The 20,902-nt window shown below is 35.1% G+C and overlaps 11 protein-coding genes across 11 annotated transcripts; 4 read left to right on the top strand and 7 right to left on the bottom strand.

Moving 5' to 3' along the window:
• Positions 1 to 75: 75 nt before the first annotated feature.
• Positions 76 to 3,900, bottom strand: FG386_001298 (HEAT repeat family protein; the record flags this gene model as incomplete). The annotated part of the gene is made up of 1 exon (XM_067340691.1): positions 76 to 3,900. One exon carries the CDS (start codon positions 3,898 to 3,900, stop codon positions 76 to 78), a length of 3,825 nt encoding a protein of 1,274 aa, XP_067198740.1.
• Positions 3,901 to 5,438: 1,538 nt separating this feature from the next.
• Positions 5,439 to 6,671, top strand: FG386_001299 (WD domain protein; the record flags this gene model as incomplete). The annotated part of the gene is made up of 2 exons (XM_067340692.1): positions 5,439 to 5,929; positions 6,002 to 6,671. 2 exons carry the CDS (start codon positions 5,439 to 5,441, stop codon positions 6,669 to 6,671), a joined length of 1,161 nt encoding a protein of 386 aa, XP_067198741.1.
• Positions 6,672 to 7,238: 567 nt separating this feature from the next.
• Positions 7,239 to 7,796, top strand: FG386_001300 (uncharacterized protein; the record flags this gene model as incomplete). The annotated part of the gene is made up of 1 exon (XM_067340693.1): positions 7,239 to 7,796. The coding sequence occupies one exon, from the start codon at positions 7,239 to 7,241 to the stop codon at positions 7,794 to 7,796; it is 558 nt and encodes a 185-aa protein (XP_067198742.1).
• A 202-nt stretch (positions 7,797 to 7,998) lies between these two features.
• Positions 7,999 to 8,924, bottom strand: FG386_001301 (uncharacterized protein; the record flags this gene model as incomplete). The annotated part of the gene is made up of 2 exons (XM_067340694.1): positions 7,999 to 8,391; positions 8,439 to 8,924. The coding sequence occupies 2 exons, from the start codon at positions 8,922 to 8,924 to the stop codon at positions 7,999 to 8,001; spliced, it is 879 nt and encodes a 292-aa protein (XP_067198743.1).
• Positions 8,925 to 9,258: 334 nt separating this feature from the next.
• On the bottom strand, positions 9,259 to 10,122 carry FG386_001302 (uncharacterized protein; the record flags this gene model as incomplete). Its single annotated transcript, XM_067340695.1, has 1 exon — positions 9,259 to 10,122. One exon carries the CDS (start codon positions 10,120 to 10,122, stop codon positions 9,259 to 9,261), a length of 864 nt encoding a protein of 287 aa, XP_067198744.1.
• A 483-nt stretch (positions 10,123 to 10,605) lies between these two features.
• On the bottom strand, positions 10,606 to 11,157 carry FG386_001303 (S4 domain; the record flags this gene model as incomplete). Its single annotated transcript, XM_067340696.1, has 1 exon — positions 10,606 to 11,157. The coding sequence occupies one exon, from the start codon at positions 11,155 to 11,157 to the stop codon at positions 10,606 to 10,608; it is 552 nt and encodes a 183-aa protein (XP_067198745.1).
• Positions 11,158 to 11,590: 433 nt separating this feature from the next.
• FG386_001304 (uncharacterized protein) lies at positions 11,591 to 12,883 on the top strand (the record flags this gene model as incomplete). The annotated part of the gene is made up of 1 exon (XM_067340697.1): positions 11,591 to 12,883. One exon carries the CDS (start codon positions 11,591 to 11,593, stop codon positions 12,881 to 12,883), a length of 1,293 nt encoding a protein of 430 aa, XP_067198746.1.
• A 133-nt stretch (positions 12,884 to 13,016) lies between these two features.
• Positions 13,017 to 14,066, bottom strand: FG386_001305 (apicomplexan conserved protein; the record flags this gene model as incomplete). Its single annotated transcript, XM_067340698.1, has 1 exon — positions 13,017 to 14,066. One exon carries the CDS (start codon positions 14,064 to 14,066, stop codon positions 13,017 to 13,019), a length of 1,050 nt encoding a protein of 349 aa, XP_067198747.1.
• A 1,073-nt stretch (positions 14,067 to 15,139) lies between these two features.
• On the bottom strand, positions 15,140 to 16,189 carry FG386_001306 (eIF3-p47 with JAB/PAD domain; the record flags this gene model as incomplete). The annotated part of the gene is made up of 1 exon (XM_067340699.1): positions 15,140 to 16,189. The coding sequence occupies one exon, from the start codon at positions 16,187 to 16,189 to the stop codon at positions 15,140 to 15,142; it is 1,050 nt and encodes a 349-aa protein (XP_067198748.1).
• A 1,071-nt stretch (positions 16,190 to 17,260) lies between these two features.
• On the top strand, positions 17,261 to 18,421 carry FG386_001308 (uncharacterized protein; the record flags this gene model as incomplete). Its single annotated transcript, XM_067340701.1, has 1 exon — positions 17,261 to 18,421. One exon carries the CDS (start codon positions 17,261 to 17,263, stop codon positions 18,419 to 18,421), a length of 1,161 nt encoding a protein of 386 aa, XP_067198750.1.
• A 130-nt stretch (positions 18,422 to 18,551) lies between these two features.
• On the bottom strand, positions 18,552 to 20,441 carry FG386_001309 (uncharacterized protein; the record flags this gene model as incomplete). The annotated part of the gene is made up of 1 exon (XM_067340702.1): positions 18,552 to 20,441. One exon carries the CDS (start codon positions 20,439 to 20,441, stop codon positions 18,552 to 18,554), a length of 1,890 nt encoding a protein of 629 aa, XP_067198751.1.
• Positions 20,442 to 20,902: the final 461 nt, after the last annotated feature.

Consider the following 20,902-nt stretch of genomic DNA (forward strand, 5'->3'; position numbering starts at 1 on the left):
AGAGGAAAAAGTAAACCATATAAGCTTTTATCACATAAAAATCGAAAAAAATGTCATCTAATGCAATCAAAGCAGTCAAAAAAGGTCGTCTGTTGCAGCTCTTGTTATGTCAACCATGAAAAACCTTCTTGTTACCTCGTGAAGTTTGTGATCGAACGAAACATTCAGTACATCCTTGTTCGCAGTGTTAATGGAATTTTTATTGTTTCCCTGGTTTTTTTTTAAAATGGCTTTCTGTCCAGAAGCAGAGTAGGTATTCTTGTTTTTGCCGTCAGTGGCACTTTTCTTACCAATACAGCTGTTCTTCTTTCCAGGCCTCTCGTGCGGAACGGAGCCGTTGCTGCTATTGTAGTTTATCTCGTTATAGATATTATCAGTACCTATAGGACACGTAAACTTGTCATAGTTTCTGTAAATACCTGGAATGTATAAAACGGTATCAAGGGATTCCTCCGAATAAACATCACCGGTTTCGTTGTTTTTAAATTCGTTAATGTTGTGTAACACTCTTCTGTGAAGCTGTGGTCTGAAAAACAAGGTGTTATCTGGAAATATGTCTTTAATATTAACTCCATTAATTGTAAAAATGTTATTGATGTCAGATGTAATTACGGGATCCAAATGCATCAGATTGAACTTAATTGGTAATGAATTGGGTCTCACTTCCATCAGCATCATCTCATATTCCATAGTCAAATCAGAACACCTCTCATTTGAATAATAAGGCTTCTTATAGTTGTATACAAGAGAAGAAGGAAGCGAAGAAAGCCTTCCGCGTGAAGAATTTGTTTGTGAAGAATCGTCACTACTGCCTATGACTGATCCTGGAATGTTATTCAAACACCACAAAGACCCTATGACCTCTTCCAAATACAAGTTGAAGTACTTAATTAACGGTTGTTGGTTCCAATTAAGAGTGTCGTCATATTTAGTCGTTCTTTCAATTATCGTTGATATGTCCTTCACTGAAAACAAGTCAACGCGTTTTAATCTCCCTTTGTCCAAAAACTTAATGCTTTCAAAGCTTTTAATACATTCCGAGTCCACCTCAGACAATTTCATTTGCTTACAGGCAGCCACTATATTGCCACACTGAGCCAATCTGCCACTTTCTTTTATATGAGGTCCTATTATTCTCAACCAGGTTGACCTTACGTTCCTAACCGGATCGGAAGTTAACAGAATAAGTGGGTTTAAGAAATAGGTGTTAAAAAAACCCCTTGGAATATCTCTTATAAATCTGTCACACATTTTAATGTATTCTTGTCTATGATGATACTTTGTAGATATAGCAAATGTCTTTAATATGCACCAAATAAGTGCCATCTCATTCAACATAAATATCACATCTCGCTCCATTTTTTTGTCATTTTTACTCTCAGATTGAAGATCGTGACTTGTGTCGTCTCCACAATTATTTGCAGTTGATATCAAATCCGAATTTTGGCAAGCAGTCAAATTCAACATCTTCCCAATACCGTCAGATGCGGAAGAGGATGTAGAAATTGACGAAGAGGATAGGGAATTGTTACTATTACTCTCCCCTTTGTTGCAAGAAGTGAGCATTTTGGTCCGTTCTGAGTCTTTAAAAGGTGGGTGAATCGGGAATGGCAAATCGTGCAAATTGCCACCATTTTGAAAATGATTCCATATATAAGGCGAAGAAAGTCTTAGAAGCGAGGAAATACAGTCTAAAGCTTTTAGTCTAACTGCCGATACCGGATCCAATATAAGTGAAAAAGCAATAGGTGATATGTATTCCTGTGCATGTTTTCCAGTAAATACTCCGTTTCCATTATAATACTCGTGTTCATTCTTCTCCATACAATACTGCTTTCTTATTATCTTATTTCTCAAATTCAGATCTATGCATATGCTTCTTATTTGCACAGCCAATATGTTTCTACTTCTCCAGTCATTATCACATGATTCAAGTATTAATGGGAGTTTTTTAAACACAGTCTCTATTTGGTATTCAAACGGGAGACATCTTACAATGTCAGAGAGACAGCACAATACTGCTCTTTTTACAAACACATTTTTATCCAACAAAAGTTTGTCCAATACTAATAAAAGTGGTCTGAGTTTCTCTGAAGTATGCGTACATGAGCATGAGCACAGAACTCTGTATGTGTTTCTGGAAAGCACATTTTTATTGAAGCTTTTATTCATATCTCCGTTAATACTAGTGTTATAGAAAAAGTCAACTCCCTTATTTACCGAAGTGTTTTGTTCGTCTCTGTCCCAGTTTGAATTTGTAGGCCCTGATTCCTTGTTGCTCTTTCTTGAAAGAGATAAATCTAAATAACTTCTAACTCCGTCTCCGCAATTTAAGTTTGGGAAGTAACAGGAACCACTCATGTGCTCTCTCTCGCAAAAACACAAGGCGTTTTCCAATATTAACGAAATTGATGCTGCTACTGGGAGTCTAACAGTGTATCTAGGATTGCCTGCCAATCGCGACAGCAATTCACAAAATCTGTCCCAATTTAAAGATCCAACGTGCGAAAAAACAGCTGCGAAGCTAAAAGAACAAAAATATGCCGGGTCTTCTATATCACCTTGTCTAAATGTGAGTCCCAGTTGATTTCCAAAAGGAAGTAACTTTATCTCGTCCTTCAATATGCCGTCAATACTGTTAGAAACTCCGTCTTTTGCCTCATTTATATTTGCATCAGTAGCTCTGTTGTTTAAATTAGCATCTATATCTTTCAATTCAGGACCGATATAACCGTTGGTATTACGTACTAATTCATCTGAATTCTCACTTTTAACAGTTTCGTTGTCTATATTGTCCATTGAAAGGTAAAGATCAAGTATTTCATCTGGTACTTTTTCTGGCTCAGGAAAAAGTGTAATTAAAGGTCCAAGTTGCTTAAGATATTCATTTCTAATATCATCAAAAAGAATGCACTCGCGATTTAAATCTAACAACAAACCAAAAAAATTCTTCTCGGAAGTGATATTTATGCTACTCGAAATACCCAACAACACTTTAACTGCGCAGAGTCGCACCATATATGTATCGTGGAGTACAAGTCTTTTGTAAGTTGGAAAAATATCGCCTATTTCCTTGTTTATTCTTATTATTTCACACAAATTCATCGCTGCAAATTTCCTTACTCTCTCGCTGTGGTCGTCACCTAAACACCTTATTTGCGGTATTATGTACTGCCTGCATAAATCTCTGCCAACGTATTCTGCTATGCCATTTAACATCCAGGTTGACAAACACCTGGAATCCTCGTTTTCAAGATCATTAGCTAAGGTCAAACCAATAGATAAAATATATTGAACTCTGTCGAAATGTCTCAAATGAGAACAGAGTGTTATGCTTGCCTGACAAGCCACCTCTTTTACAGAAATACTAGAACTTAGAGGCGACTCGCAATTTCTCGAGTTCTTAAAACCAATTTGCTTCTCGCTATTGACTGCTGCTGATTTAAATCCTTTTTTAAAATCAGATTTACCTTTTCTCCTGTCATCGGTTCCCTTAATCTTGTCAACAAATTCATCGTCATATATACCCTCAAGAAGAACACTTTTTACTATTGGAATAACACCTGATATAACGGTCCGGTAACCTTTTTCAGGCTCTGACTGCACTAAGAATCCAACAAAGTCACCCAATATACTCAATGCCCCTCTTCTAACCTCCTCGTCATTGTCGTTGGACAGATGTTTTATTACCGGAAGAAGTGAATTCACAGTGCTTACAAAACCTATCTCGTGACAAATATCAATAAATTCCCTTATAACCACCAGTCTCTGCAACACAACCTTTGAATTCGAATACTTGATTGCCTTATCCAGTGGAGAGAGGTTGTCCGCCGCCCTTAACAACGAACGGTCGTAACCCAAACGTTCCATTGAAGAATATGGATGGGAGGAGTTAGACATCAGTTGCACTCAGCTCTTATTAACTAGATGATTTCTTCCTTATAACACCTCCCGAATAGTAATAAATGCAACTTTATATTTTAATTATAAAAATCTCTGCTTTCACCGTTCTTTAACAGTTTTAAAGACTTTTTAAATTGCCAAATAAATATGACAATTTTATACAGGGTTAACATACACAAATACTTTTAACTCGGTATATTATACCATAAACCCTAACTATTTAAATAGGTACTTTATCACCCTTTCAAACTTTGTTAAACTCTTGAAAAAGTTAATTAGTAAGAGGATTTATGCCCCTTGGACAAAAATTCAATTAAAAACCTTCATCCTTATTTTTCCTAGTGAATTACTTAAACAGTTGTGAAAACAAAAAACCACTTTCGAAGATAGTTAGTACAAACCTATTTAACAACAAAGAGAGCAAACGAAGGAGAAACAATAGTATAAATTCGCTTGTTTATGCTTCACATTTCAAAACACAAAAAAACGAGTATGATTACCCCCATCATTTGCGAATTATAACTCACATAGGGTCCCGAACTTTGGTTTTTATATCGAAATCTCGCTATACTATTAAAACAAAACTCTCCTGTCCCTTTTGCTCCCTTTTCCACTATTAAAACTTACTCTTAACGCGTCTTCTAGTTTATATTTCTATTTGTTTCTCTCTTTTCTCTCTTTACATTTCCGCCCTAGCTAATTTTTTAATATTTGCTAATGTCTTGGATAAAAATCAAAAAAAAAAAAAACAAGCCCGCTTATTTCCCAGTATTTACAAGGAAAAATTGATTTTAGGTGGAAAGTAATTGCGTGTTTAAAAGAGAAAAAATTCCTTAAGTTATATTTATTTGGCTTTACTTCAAAATTTTCACATATCCGTTTTGGTTGAAGCAAGTTTGCATTAAACGCTTTCCTTCGTTCTCTCATGTCCGGCTGGTTCCTCTCCAACCTTACAGCCTCCTGACCTTGCACCTAATTCGTATAACACTGTCTTTTCTCTACTACTTTCCGAGGAGCATGCATTTTTATCATACAGTCACACACGTAATATCAGTTTGAATTATTTATTTTCTACATGCATACCGTTAAATAGGTTTAATTATTTAAAAAAAATAAGGCGGTATGATATTTAAAGTTAGTTTACTGAGTGAAATAATTACCGATACGGCAGATATAGCTTGTTGTTTTGGTTGTTTCTACACATATATGAGATAATGGACATCTATTTGATATACTTTTACTTTCTTCTTTAAATTAGTTTTACATTTATTTAACATTGTCTAATTTAGTCACCCCGCAGAATGAAATATAGGACCTGATAAACAATCATCTTTAAAACTTGCATTACACTTATTAAAATATGAGCAACTAGCATAGGATAAAATCAGCTAATTTAAATCTTTTTGTATAAAGGAAGCCAATTAGATTTCATATTATTTGTTTTTTAAGGTTGAAAAATTTTTCTTTTTCTCGGGAAATAATTAAATTATCTTATTTCGTGCTCAAAACCACTCTTCGTGAACTTCTGAACTAAAATGGAGATATTGTCTGCATTTGAATGCAAATACCCTTCAGATTGTATATATTTCAGTAGGAAAAACAGAGACTATTTCGGAGTTGGGCTTTATTTCCTTGAAGATGAACTAACGCAAAATAGAATTGGGGGAATTTCCATTTATAATAAGAACAAAATCATAAATGAATTTTCAAAAAAATTCAAAACCAAACTGACATATGAGGCCTCAAAACCTGACTTATTTATAAACACTGAATCAGGTGTAGTTAATTTTGAATGGGATAAATTCGATGATGATTTCTATACAAATAACGTAAATAATCACAATTGTTCAAGTCATAATTCTGACTTAATAACATGTTTGTGCTCAAACAAAACAATTAAGTACTACTATGTTGACCTTGAATCCCTGAATTACACGCTGTTAAACAGCATTAGATCAAAAAATGTTGACGACAACAACAACATAATTGGATTAGATCTTTCGTCTGTTTCTCATAATGGAACAAAGTAAGTTTTTCCTCAATTTATATACATTAAATTCCATTTAACTCTTTGATTTAAATCAATTCATACATCTAGGAAAACATGTTATAGCATCTCTGATGGGAGAGTCTTCATAATTAAGGATATGGAATTCATTGATACTGAATTTATTGCACATAACAAAACAGAAGTTTGGACCGTATCCTTTTTAGACAACACACAAGGTAATATTCTCGCAACAGGAGGCGATGATTGCGCAATCTCACTCTGGGATCTAAGAACGAGCAACTCCATATACGATGGCGTAGTTAAAAATTTGAATGCACATTCTATGGGAGTGACGTGCATTGAGAAATATGATCATTCACAAAATCACTTGTTTTGGTCAGGAAGTTACGATGAAACACTTTCACTTTGGGACATTAGAAACTTCTCTACTCCAATAGAAAAAGTAAATGTTTGTGGTGGAGTTTGGAGAATAAGCAACTTAAACTATGCCAATAACCATTTTGTCGGTCTTGCTCTCTGTTATTTTGGATTTAAATACTACAATATCAACTCAAAAAACGATTTTTACTACTTCAAAGAAGCTATATCTCTACCTAACGAGTCAGAAAATGTCGATTCAATAAGGCATAAATCTATAGTATACGGATTAGATTCACTGTACAATCACAACTGTCAAGGCCCCAATTCAGTCTTATCTGCAACATGCAGTTTTTACGACAACACTGTTATCATCTCCAGTGTTCTTCTCTCTGATTAATTGCAGGAACTTTGTTTTTAATTATCTAAAAATAAAATTTCATTTATTACCAACGTTATTTTTAACCACATTCACATAATATCAATCACTTTTCACGCACTTGCATCTCTTTACCTGTACAAAAATCCCACATTTAAGGCTGAAATCGCGCAAAGCAACATATCAGCACTCTGACTCAGTCACTATTACAAATACTAACGCTGCAGTCACAACTTCAATCTCCTCTTTCACATGTCTTAAAGATCAATAAAATTACATATTTCCTTATACAAAAGGCGCCAACGTTGCGACAAAGGGGCCCGCTTTGACCATTGTGACTAAATGCTAGGGACGGTTACAAACCCTTAGAACCTCTTTGAGTAAGTTAAGTTAATAACGCAAAATAGGGCATTTAGCGAACCCTGATTTGTGTATAAAATAAAGGAGGCAACTTACTCATTGAAGAAGGAGACAGTGCTTCCCTAAATTCGATCAAAAGCAGTAATAGGCAATATAATGTTCTTAGGTAGTTAAATAGCCTAGTCTCCTGCGTTTATATAGAACAATACATTAGTTTAGTTTTAAGTAATGGATTCCGTTAAAGAAGAACTTTCTGCTCTCAGGAGCAACATTAAGGAGAAAGGAGACTTCAGTTACTACTATGCTCACAAAAACAACAACTGCGACCTTAAAGACGCCAAAATATTTCAGGGTCCTGGAATTGTTACTGGTGGACAACCCATTCTTTTGCACAAGGGAGGGGATGGAAGCGACGATGACAACGCAAATGCTAGTTCAAGGGAGACTGAAATAAAAATAAGCAAGTATTCCTGGTCTGACCGCAAAGACAGTATTGAAATATACATAATGAAGGACGACTTGCCAAAAATGATGCCTAATGAACCAGAAGTCACAATTCAAGATAAACCGAAGCTGGAGGTCACGTCAAATTCTATTTTACTCGAAATTACTGCCAATATTTCCCATAGTTCAAAAATACACAAATTAATACTGAATATTACTAATTTATCGAACTTCATCAATCCACAAATTTCAAGAGTTAAGATGTCAAACAAAAAGATTACCGTTATTTGCTTTAAAGAAGACAGTGATACAAAATGGTTTTCTCTCACAAAACCTACTTAGTGACTTAAATTTATATATTTTTATTTTGTGCTCGTATTTTTGCATTGCACACACAATGCATTCTAAACTATGTGGAACTAAAATATGTTTTTCCCATCTTCAATATTTAAATTACTAAGGGTTTTTTGATTTACTGGAACCCTCTTTAGTCTCGCACTAAATAAAGTGAATTATTTTTTTTTCTGATGTTTTAATTCAAAACTTACCCACATGTAGAGCATATTGGAGCTCTGAACAATGAACAAAAAATTGATAAGCATGAGGAACAAACGTATCCTATATCTATTTTATCATGGTGACAAAAACACACAACAAAACCTGTTTGCTTTGTTCTATTTACCCTTATAAATGTTTCATCCCTTGCCTCTATTGAAGGCAAAAAGTGGAATATGAGAAACGCTGTCAATCCCTGGTCGTTGCGTTCCTTGTTATAAACACTGAAATAACCACTATTTCCATTTTTAGCACCGTATTCTAATGATACAGAGTCTATGGCCTCCTTATAATTCAAATTCAAACCATTGCAAATGTCTGCAAAATTACTTAGTAATGATGATGGTTCCCTTGAAACACTTAATATGTCCACCACAACTCCCTATAGGCAGATTAGAGAAATTTACGGCTTAATTCAGTGAAACCTACCAATTTTTGCGAAGCAAAACCAGCATTTAATAAAGACACATACTGACTTATATAATCGTCTTTTTTTGACGCATCTATAACAATTATTCTGTCTTCAACTGACTTAGAAAAGCTGTTCCTTCTACTTTGATTTATCTTGCACAAACATTTAGAAATTACAGAACTCAGTAACATATCACCCAAGCTGATTTCGCTACTGTATTCACTCAATTTATCAATTAATTTGTTCTTTTCCATATCTACTGTCAAGTTCGATATATATCCTTCATACACTAAATAATAACCATTCGAATCGCATAGATATATGCTTGTTTTCTTTTTTCTACCTCCTTTAATGTTGTACAATCTCGAAAAACGCACCATCGAGCTCCAAACTCCTGTTCCAGTCACCATAATATTGTCTTCATCCTCGACTCCTCTAAAATACTCCCTCTTTCTAAAAAATATGCTCCTCGAATCAAGTATAAAATATAATGTACTCTCCATTATGTGTTTCTTGTGTCCATTTCAGTGCTTCGCTCTAGTTTTCATCCCCTGACTACTTTGTGTTTACCAATGCCTGCCTATCCTATTTCTTTGCGTCAGATCAAGATCTCGAACACAAACATTCAGGAAAAGTGGACAGACATCGAGTAACCGACGCTTATTGGAGCACTCTCTGAAAACAAAAAGCTTATTTTTGTTATATTAAACTAGGTAAACACATTTTTTTGCCGCTAAAAACCGACTAAATTATCCTGACAGTTATTACTGGACCTAACACAAAACACACCCATCGCAACTATCATCTAACTCAAAGCTAAATCTGATATAAGAATAGTTATTTTATAATTTTCCGACCTTTTTTTATTTTTTTATGTCTCCTAAATGCGTTTTTTCTTGAATGAGTTTTTTTTTCAGAAAATGAGCTCATAGCGGTACCCGTGTCGTTCAAAGAACTGAGTTTACTCTCCTTGCACGAGGTTAATGTTAAGTTGCATTCCTCATGACTAGTTATGTCTGCAAAGGAAGTTGAATGATCGCTGTCATTGTCCTTTGTATCACTACACTCTCCTTCGTTTAGATTGACAGTTGAGGTGGTCTCATTGTTCAGAATAGATCTTTCCCACTTATCTCTCACCTTAAGGTAAAGCATCATTGCAGATTTCGCGTCCTCCCTGGGACAATGTGAACCCTGTTGAATATTTTTGTTGAGAATGAATTTTGAGAGAGTTTTAAGAGACGATTTTTGCCTCAAGAACCCCTCCTTCTGATTCGGATCTATTTCACCTTTTTCAAGCAAAGCTTTTACCAAAATCTTCCTTAATGGAACATAAGTGGATGTATCCCTAATTTTTGAATCTGGAGGAGACCATTTAATGACATCGAAGTCATTAGAAACATCGTGACCAACAAAAACCAGGCCCGTACTACTTGTTTTCTCGTAGTGCTCAACAATTTGAAGGAATCTGTTTCTAATTTTCTCAAAAGACTCACCGTTTTTAAGTACACTCCAGGTCAAACCGCTCCACTTGGTTCTAAAGTTGGTTATCCTTTGACTCGGTCTCACAAACGCATCCATAAGAAGCTCCATTCTGTCGCTCACCACCGCTATTCTTCCCAAAACTGACGTTTTACCTTTATCTCCACATCCTACCATCTCACAATCTATCGAAATTGCTCTTGGAAGAGAGTTTTTGAGCATGTTAAACACTGTATTTTTGTCCTCTTTCAGTTTAGGATAAAAATATAGTTCAATATTATTAAATATATGGGATATCCTTCTCCATTATCCTATTTTAAAAACAGATTGATTTTCAGTTGATACAATCCAACCAGGCTATACCAGTAACCAATATTGGAGTTACTGCAGTATAAAATTTCATCCTGGATTGCGCGCGCATCTCTGAAGATCTCTAAATGCAGCAAATGGAGTATCTAAGGGAGGTAAGAAGACAAAATGTCATAAAAGTAATTGTCATAAAGTTTACATACGTATAAGAATATAAATGGGCTTATTTACTGGAATTTAATACGGGAATAATATTGAAAAACTATATATATACAAGCGAAAGTATCTGTGTTTTTACTATTTTTCAAGTAAAAAGGGTACCTATATCTTTAAGTACAAAAATCATATGACAGACTAGTTTTGAAACCGTTAGCACTTTTTTTGAGATAAAAAATGTTAGTTTCCCAAGAATTCAAAGTCATCATACTCCTTATTGAATTTCTGTTTAATGGATTTAATTTTAGATCCCTCCGTCCAAGTTATATGATCTTCCATCTCTCTTGAGACATGAAATGCCGGATTTGTGACTCTGTTTGGTCCAATTCTGATGTGCCCCTGTTCAATAAGCTTGACGGAATCCTTCAAATTCGGGCAAAACTTTAGTTGAACCAAAACAACTCCGAGTCTTCTTCTGCAAAAAGCAGAAGCAGACAACTCCTTCACCGCGTCCAAACTAGTATAAGATGGAATCACCCCCATATTGTAGAGTTTCTTGAGCAAAATATCCGAGATGCTTTTTCTAAACTCGTCGTCTATAGGTAATTTTCTGAGCTTCGACACAAGACTTGTTATCTCTCCACATAGTTTATTGTATTTCGTATAATCCTCTCTGTCTTGAATGTAATATCTCCTCAGTATCTTGGTCTCTCTCTCACCATCTTCCTTTTTCCACGAGTACAAGTTGACCTTCTTCAGGAGTTTCTGTTCGTGAAACTTTAACTTTCTCATTTCAAATTGAAATATGCAACAAAAACGTCTACTAATACGCTTCCCCTTCCGTCTTTTCTCCAAGTATGGAAAGTGTGGAAGTATCTCCTAAATTATCAATGAAATAAGAACCTGCAAATTTCCACTTATATATCCATTGACAAAACCAGTTACCGCCTAAATGCACCATTGCGCGCCAGTCATTGTATTGTGATAAATCAATTTACATTTTGCCTGAGTAATATTTGACTTGATTGAAAACTAAGGATAAAGAAGAGATATTGATGTTTGTTATGTTGTTTTATTTCTTCTCAGGTCTCACTCTGTTTTGCATTGAGAAACTTGGCGAATACAAACGGAAACGAGATTATTTGGGGAAATAGTAATACATTGACTCAAGGACAAGGCGGAAACTTGAGAAATACCCGTGTCAGATCAGTTACTTATCTCTGGAATGATTCGGAAAGCGAATAAATACTATGAAAGCACGTATTTGAACACATCTTTTCCGGAGAAGACTCAACTAACGGACGACTTTAAGCGCAGTTGTCTGGAAATTAAAAACTCAATAAATAGATTAGCTTCGGAAGACACAGAAAAGGATAAGAGTATACTGGATTACCTGAAAGAAAACACAAGGGATATCCAGCTTAGAACAATTCCTGATGAGATAGAAGAAGAAATAAATCGTATTTTGAGTTCTGAAGATAAAAATGAGTACCTTAAATACATAGATCCGACGGTTTTAGAGAAGGCAAAGAACTTGAGTCCAACTAGATCCACACAAAACAGACTCTCAAGATTGGCAGGGAGGATAAAGGAAATACCTAATGAGCTTAAAAGCTACCACGAAATTTTGTCTAAAAGGAAGAACCAAAATATTCTTAGTTCATACTTGTTGACTAATCTATCGAAGAATACTAGACTCAGAAGGCAGTTTGTGAGTGTAAACAGTATAGTATTCCCACACTACCTCGCTAAGATTAAGTTTGAAAAAAAGGTATTTGCTCTTGAGGCACATTCAATTGACATAAATAGCGAACTATATGAAGATTGTATTGAGAAAGTAAGAAAAAATGACGCACAAATGGTTGAGGACGGATCAGTGATAATAACAGTTTCGTTTTACCATCATGTTAGAGGAATGAAGATTGCAGAGTTTGACATTTTGGACTCTCAAAAACTTGCTTGTTTGAGAGAGACATTTAAATGTGATGATTCAATATTGGAGGAAGAACTGTTAAATTTCAGTTCGTCCGGAAGCTGTTTTGAGATAGGAGGTGATCTTTATGTCGACTTGAAAAACAAAAACTCCGTTAATTACGCCAATAAGCTGGTGGGATTTACCAAAAAGCATGACAAGGCCAAAGTTTATGATATGGAAAACCTAAAGCTTTCTCAAATTCAGATTCCAATAAACAATCACTGCACATACATTCACTCGGGAGATTGCGAACACAGAGTTACTTTTACAAATATCAGGATGTTCAGTCCAAAACATGATTGTCCATACAAGGCCGCTTATCCAATTCAAACATATTCTCACAGCAAAACATTTACTTTCTGTGAGATATGCGGAGTAAATCAAGTTCAAAAAGCAATATTTAATTCTATTAACTTGCCTAGAAATCCTTCTCAACTCTGTGATTCATGTACATTTGCGTTCTTTTATGATAAAGAGACTAAGCAATTAGTTGAAAAGTGCACGATCAGAGCAATAAATTCCTCACATTCGAGACAAAGTTAACAGACTATAGGCAAAAATTCAACATATGTTTCTCATATTTAAGTTTTTATAAGTAACTGTTAAAAAATAACAGTAATTAAACACAGGTAAATTCTATTGCTACAAAATAAATATTATATATAATAAACAGCAACTACAATGACTTTCCTCTGTTTGTTTTTTCCCAGTATTCTATAAACGAAATAGCCTCATCTAAACCGTTTCTAACTATTGGTAGACCTGATGTTTTTCCTTGAACCTCTTGAATCAAAGTCAAGCGGTTCTCTATGCTTTTTAATTTTTGCATTTCTCTCAGTGAAATTCCTTCGTTTTTCTTTAGGTAAATGCTATTTGAGTTTATTTTATTTGCTAGGTAATCTTTTGATACCCACTTAAGGTTAACCTTATAAAATGTTATATGACTGAGCATTAAAATTATATGTAAGGGCAAATTCCCTGTAGTGAACTGAGGACCATATATCGAAGACCCCAGGTTGTAGTTTATCACACTTGTCTCGACATTTTTAGTAAGTACTTCCCTCATCTCACTAGTATCAGCTATCTTACCTGTGTTGTTCCAGGCTAACATACAAGATCCGTTTGTGTTTGCCTCTTCCATGAAAACAACTAAAGGTCTGATACTATACTTAGTCTCTAACTTTCCGTTCCGGAGACTTTTTACTCGAATATTGTTTGTAAATCCCATTGAATAAAGTATTCCACATAGTGAATTCGATACCGTCTTAACCCCTGATTTGTCAACAAACATGTATTCTGGATCACCAAGTGTTGAAGAATAAATTAATATGTCTGTGAAACTTTGTCTATTTGAAAATATTATTTTTCTACTTGTAGCTCCTTTCCCGTTTGCTTCTTCCTTTAAACTTAAGTTTTGATCAGAAAGGGGAACGTCTTCCGTGCTTTCCTCTATCCAAATACACCCTGTTACAAACAAAATTACTCTTGAAATGCCATTTATGAATATAGAAAACAAAATTACTCTCAAGTGATCAAAGTATACTGCCTCTATTAACAGTGTGAACAGAAAATACATCATAATGCTAGGAAGAAGGAATACTAGTCTCGCTGCAAACACCGGAATTCTAATTATCTTTTGAAATATGCTCGATTTTTTCTGTCCCCATATTGGAATGAACGGATTTATACCTGTAGATTCATCTGCGAATTGACGAAACTTCTCCATCTTACAACATAACCAGTGTCAGATTGAATGTACAAATCTCGCTTATAATTGTTGTTTTTCCTAAATTACCAGAAATAATCAGGTCTCTTTATGTTTTCTATTTCCACCGTATTTTGCTCTTATTCTTTTTTATTTTTTTTTTGTAATTTTCAAAATTTTTGATTAACCCGGTACCCTTTATTTTTTATACATATACCGGCGTTTATTAAAATTTAAATGAAAATAAAAAAACACGGCTTGAAATAAACCAGCAAAGTTTGCTTATCTTGGCCAAATATACGAAATTTCTCCTCTGGTATCCTGTAATTCAAGGAAATATTTTAAATTGAAATGGTAAGTTTGCGAGGATGGTAAAAAGCAATTTGCCTTTAAACCGAGGCAAATGTATCAATTATCTAATACACAAGAATCACTTGCTTTTAAATAAGTGTTTCCTGTATTAATTCAAGTGACTCTTGCTTCTCTACTTATTTTTGAACCTAACTCTTCTTTCAGCTTTTCTTTAATTTTCTGCAAACGCTTATTGACAAGAAAGTAGTGGTCACAGTTGAATTAAAGAATGATCTTCAAATAACCGGAACCCTTCGCAGCATAGATCAGTATCTAAACATTAAATTAAACGATACATCTGTAAATCAAAACGACAGTTTTGTTCACTTGGGGTCTTTAAAGAATTGTTTCATCAGAGGAAGCGTAGTTAGGTACATTTTCTTTCCGCCGTCGCAAGTAGACATAGATCTTTTGCAGAAAGCATGTAGAAAGGAACTGAGAAGTCAAAACGAAGCAAGAGAGAACAAGAGCAATTTCAAGAAATAAGTTAGGAACTTAGTTGAGAATTTATTCTTTTTTCCAAATGTTGCGTTCTGTTTTATATTACTATTTAACTCTTTTTTTCTTCATACGTTTATTTTTCGTGACTATTGTATAGAGGTGTTTACTGGAAGAAGAGCAGAGCTCCTCGGATTACATGTGTGGCAGGAATATACTTAGGGCTCGAATCAAAGGCAGGTACAATCAGACAGAATTGAATATATTAAGAACAAATACCAAACAAGAAACCCGACAATAATTATTTAAGCTATAATTAAGGATTGAAGTTTTTCAGAAAGGGAAATCTGAACCTTTGTAAGTTCAGTAAGACATCCAATGATAAGAGCGTCCTGAGTTGAATTGTTTTTAATTATATCATAAACATTAGCGTCAACATCGCAAATTGAGTGTATGGCATAGTCTATTTGTCTACCAATCATAGAGTTTTTTGGCAATTCACCGGATTTAACCCTTTGAATGTAAGATTGGCATCTTTGAAACATAAGCAAAAGTTTTGAAATGAGTTGTAGCACCTCGCTAGTCTGAGAACCACTACTAATATTGTTTAAGGGAAGAACGGTGCAAACTTCATCCTCAGGTCCCAAAATTGTTCTGGGAAAATGTTTAGGTGGTATTCCTACTGCATTTAAATGGTGTTTTTCCATCAAAGGCCTAACTATTCTAGAAATGTGAAGCCTTTCATAAAGACTGCTTGCTATTTCCAACGGGACCGGACGGAAAATGGCGACTATTGAACTTGCAATGCTAGATTGAACCTGAACGTATCCGTTTATGGAAAGCTTCCCAGTGGAAAACGAAGGATCAACAGTAATGTGTATAGGCTCCAAAAGTAAAGGACTCTGTTGAAACTTGGAGCTAGAAGTGTCGCCTTTGAACCAGTTGTTTACAGCGCAACTAATAGAGTTAATTTCTGGATTTGTACTGTACCACCCAACTACTTGCAACTTGGGGCTGATTTTTTGTTTAAGGCCAAACATTGTTTCGTGAGTATCTATCATTATGGAGAGCATTCCATCCTCAGTATATAAATGTCTGTCAACAAAAGAATCTGACACTATTATATTACCACCCTCATTTACGTATCCTAAAAGAGTTCCAATTACATGTTGATGCCCGGACTGTCTCCTTAAGTGCGAATCTAAAATAGACAAAATAACCAGGGGATTAACTCTGCAGCTTGGAATGCTTGGTCTAGACAAAGAGTCAAAGGTAGGGCTCTTATCAGACAAATGCGAAACCAGGTATCCGTCACTCTCGAAAGGTATGTCTTGCTTGCTATAAATAGAAAACATCTTTCTGACTTCCTTTAAGGAAAACCAAGAAATGTTCCAAGGGATAAAAGCAATCTGCCTTCCCTATTAAAATTCTAAGCTTAGTCCGGTATCCTATTCACCTGCTTCGTTCCAGTCTACTCAGGAGGCAGGCACCTATCAAAACACAACTACTCCTTTGTTTTAAAACCCTCCCTTGTAAAAAAACAGGAAAATCAGCAAGTTGGGATTTGTAGTGGAATTCAAATCGCGTCCTCAACCACCCTAAACGAGGAAATAAAAATAGATGACAACTTCTCGCACTTATTTAATGCCTACAAAACCGCCAAAAGGAGACGGCGCCCAAATATCGATCACATGACACAGTAACATACAACCTAGAAAAAAGATTAATGGGGAACCACGGACTGTTTATGTAAGGTGAGGTTCTCCACGGAGATTTGGTTTTGGTTTCAGGGATGCGGGAAAGGCGACTGTTTTTTGAGTAATTGTAGCTTCATCTGCGCATAGAGACGGAACGAGGTGCGAGGAGGCGATGTGGCTGTTTCTTGAGAAAACGAGACGATGTATCTGCAATATTCACGTGTTATGTTCCTAGCTGTAGTTTATAGAAATCTACTTGTGAAAAAATAATAAGGAAGGTACTGGAAATTTTTCCAGTTCCTTTCACCCTTATCCATACCACCGTTGTCTTTTATCGCTGTTTCAAGAGTGATTATTGGTATTAGTGAAATGATTCGTCATAAAAATCAATTCTTACGGCGTTTCAGCCCTTATTCACGGAAACCTCACCCGGATGTCCCCGATTCGGGGTGGAAACGCCTTGGAGAGGAGGGCGACATAGGAGAGGGAGAGACATTGGAATGTGGATTTAGTGTGTTTTAGAGAAGTATAAACTTAGTTTGTCTGTTTCTTTTTACGTTACTGAAACTTTAAAAGTAAAAGTTGACACCCGGAAATTTACAATTAGAAAAAGGAGCCAAAATAATTTGGAGCCAAAAGTCTCAGTCACCAAGGCAAGGTGCAAGAAACAAAATAAATAATTAAAGGCACCAATAATAAAAGTTGTTACTGAGAGGCATAAACAAAATAATGGTTTCCAGTCAACAAGGAAGTCCAGGAAGACGCAATTCATCTTCTTCAGGTGCTGCTCTTTACACATCACTAAACACAAGAATAGTACCGTTTATATCGCACTACTATTCATTGCTTGGTGATTCCCCTACTTCGCTAATAGAAATTCACAGAAATGATCAAAGTTCATACCTGAAGTGGCAGATACCTGGAAATATTTTTGGAACAGTACCAAGAATTCAGGGCTCTACATTACTAGATAACGGTTTGGTAAGCATAAAATGTTATGGTTATGACTCATTTTCAGATGTCTTTTCCGGCGTTTCTGCAATAAATTGCAAGATTCCTGTAGAGATCATTGATATAAATAATATAGCAGACTCTATAATAACTGTAACAATACACGGAAGTGTTGTATGTCATACAGAGAGGTATTTGTTTTTCCAAGTATTTCAAATATACGAAAACAGGGAGTCGTTTCAAATAGGAGGGAACATTTTTCATATCTTCCATATTCCCTTTGATTTACAACTATCCAGATCATTGATGAGTCAAACCACAATGAACTATAATAACAATAATGATACAAAAATGGGATCTCAAATCCCAACCAACGACATAACCAGAAACGACTTTTCTGTAAATTGTGCTCCGAGAAAGAGCGATACGAGTATAAGTCTTTCGCATAACGTGAATAACGACGTTCAGACATTTCCAACCTACCAGGATCACAAAAACACCATCAAAACAAAACCCCAAATCAAGATTCATGGCCTTCCCTTAAATGCAAACCTTACAGACAAGGATATTCTTTCGGCAATATCATTCCAACTAAATAATTTTAATGAGGGATTCGCAATTGCAATCAATAGAACAAAGGAAAAAGCTGTTGTTCAGGTTGATTCGTTTCAGTCCCAAGACCACCTCTCTCAAAGAGGTGTTTACATCAAGGGTATTAAATATAAAGTTACAGTGCTGAACAAAAAAGGAGGTTCAACAGAAACGAAAAACGGAAACAAGAACCAGAACAAAGACAGCAATAACGGCAGCAAAAAGGGACAGTCTGGTAAACCCAACAACTCTAAACAGAAGAGTGAAAATAATAAAACCAATAAGAAGAAAGAAGAGCCTGATAATGACGGTTGGATCACTGTTAGAAACAAGAGCAAGTCAAGGTAGCCAAAAAGAATTGCTAAAAATCAAAATATACAAGTATTATAATTAACTTTGAACGTGAGAATAACACTCAACAAGTGTTAGCATCAATACATGAATATACTACCATTATGACATTCTAGTTTTACTATGATTAATAGAAGTTATTACTTTTATTATACTTTGGTATTCTTGATACCTTAGCAGAAGAACCGCGTGAAGATGGAGAATCAGAAATTATTTTAATACTAGAAGATGCACCAGGAATTTTAGAAGTTGTTGTTGCCTCACTTGAATACCTAATTGAATTCCTATTTGTCTTTCCACTTTCTTCTGCTAACCTATTTATATATATTTCTTTAACTTTTGATTTAACTCCCTTTAACTCAATGTTTGTTTCCTTTGAAGGCAATATGCTTTTGCTTTTTCTCTTTAAATAAGGCCTCGGCTTGACGGAGATGCTATTATTTAATTTTCCATCCTGAGTGTAACACCTATTCTCATCGCACTTCGGAGTACAGTATATGTTTTCACCCTCAGTTGTCAATGCTAAGTTATAATTATATTCGTAAGCTTCTCGTTCAAACTGGTTAAAACTGCTTTTTGGAGTAAAGTAGTCCACATTTTTGCCATCATTGAAATGATTTTTCGGAGTTTGAGTCTCAATTCTTTTATCCTCAACGCCGTCTTCATCAGTTAATTTAATTATGAATTCAACAGGAACGTTTAAATAGTTAGAAACCTCTTGTTTTTTATTTGTTTTCACTATGTCAACTGGAATTAATATGTCCCACTCTTCCGTAAATATATCTTCTTGCATAGAATTCAAGAAATTACTATCCACCTTAATTTTACAATTAGCGTCACTTACTTGTTTAACTCTTGAAATTGCTTGCTTGTTGTTGGTTTTTCTATTAAACCCAAGTTTTTTGTGATTGTCTACAGTCGTGTAAATACTCCTGTATCTACTCGGAATGCTATTACTGTTTATTTCTCTCTCAACATACTTTGTATCCTCCTTATATCTCTCTATTTGATATATCCATTTGTTCCCCTTTGAAAACACCAATCTATTCACTTCTGTGACGTATCTTCTCTTAAACTCTTTTGTTTGATCATAGAGGGCTTCCAGCCACGACAAGTTAGTGTTATCCTTATTTTCCTCATCCTTTATGAGTTCATATAAGTCAAATATTGAGTTTAATATTTCGTGTATTTTGTATCTTAAATTCAAAGTATTTTTCTTCACCTGACTTTCTTGATTAGTTCCACTCATTTTAGTAAAACCAAAATGGCCTCTTAGTATACAACGCGTTTTGTATCCTATCCAAACTGCATTAAGCCTCTTATTTAACGCATTTTCTTGTCTAAAGTAAGATATACACAGTAAAAACGGCACATTCGGAACCAAAATTGTGTTATTCATGTCTTTATTTGATAAATTTTCTTTTGTATTCCCAAAAACATCCACACTACTGCAAATGTCGTTGGAATAAAATTCACTCTTCTCCTCACTTGAAACAGGGTCAAAATCAACGCGAAAATCCCCCTGTACAACGCCATATTCCTTAATGTTAAACGAATTATTCAAAATACCATTATCCCCCCTACTATTATCTATCGGAACCTTGTATGCACTTGTCGGTAACAACTGAACAAAGTTGGACGAAATCATTATTCTTCTGTATAGAGAATTACTCTCTCTGTTTCCAATCCTGTTTTCACTTCTGTGAATCATATCATTGTGAGATTTTTCAGTGGAATAGCAGTATTTTGAGTTTTCTATAGAAAAATTGCTTTCGTTCTCCGCAGGGAAATCAGAACCAACAGAAACAAATGAATTCCTCCTTGCGCTTGCAGTATCAATATCAATAGGAAGTTTTCTGCCAGAAAAACCTTCCATAGCTCTACCTTTATCACAAACCAGAGTTTTAGGTCCATTTGACTGCGGATCATCCCCGCTGTTGTCCTGATTCCTGGTCTCCGGAGTCAAAAACAGGTCCTCCCCATACCTTCTGTTTCCATTATATAATTTTTCAATCATTGTCTCCAGTGTATTTAATTCCAATCCTTCTTTAGCAACTATTAAATTCGCTATTTCCTGGTTATATGTTCACCTTCAGATGAAAGAGTGCAAAATAAGGGACAGGAATTACGAAAGATGATAAAGAAGCAAATTCGAAAAGTACCTGTTAAATTCCAGTAAATTGTTAATCACGTCAACGTTTCAAGTCAAACAGTCGTGCTCCAACGTAAACGAAAAAATACCAAAATTATCAAAAAAGGCAACTCATACAACTCTCCTGTTTACCAGGTGTATTTATGTAATTTTTATCCATATTAATTCAATCAACAAATACAAACATGTATTGTGGCCGCTTCCCACAAATACAATGAAAACTGCTATCACATTAAAAACTATAAACCACGGTACTTCTTGTTAAAAACACACATACAGGCATGTATGTGCTTATATTTATATCCTTGCTTCAGTGCCTATTATTA

The sequence above is a fragment of the Cryptosporidium ryanae genome, assembly GCF_009792415.1.
Source record: "Cryptosporidium ryanae isolate 45019 chromosome Unknown contig_23, whole genome shotgun sequence".
Lineage (NCBI taxonomy): Eukaryota > Apicomplexa > Conoidasida > Eucoccidiorida > Cryptosporidiidae > Cryptosporidium > Cryptosporidium ryanae.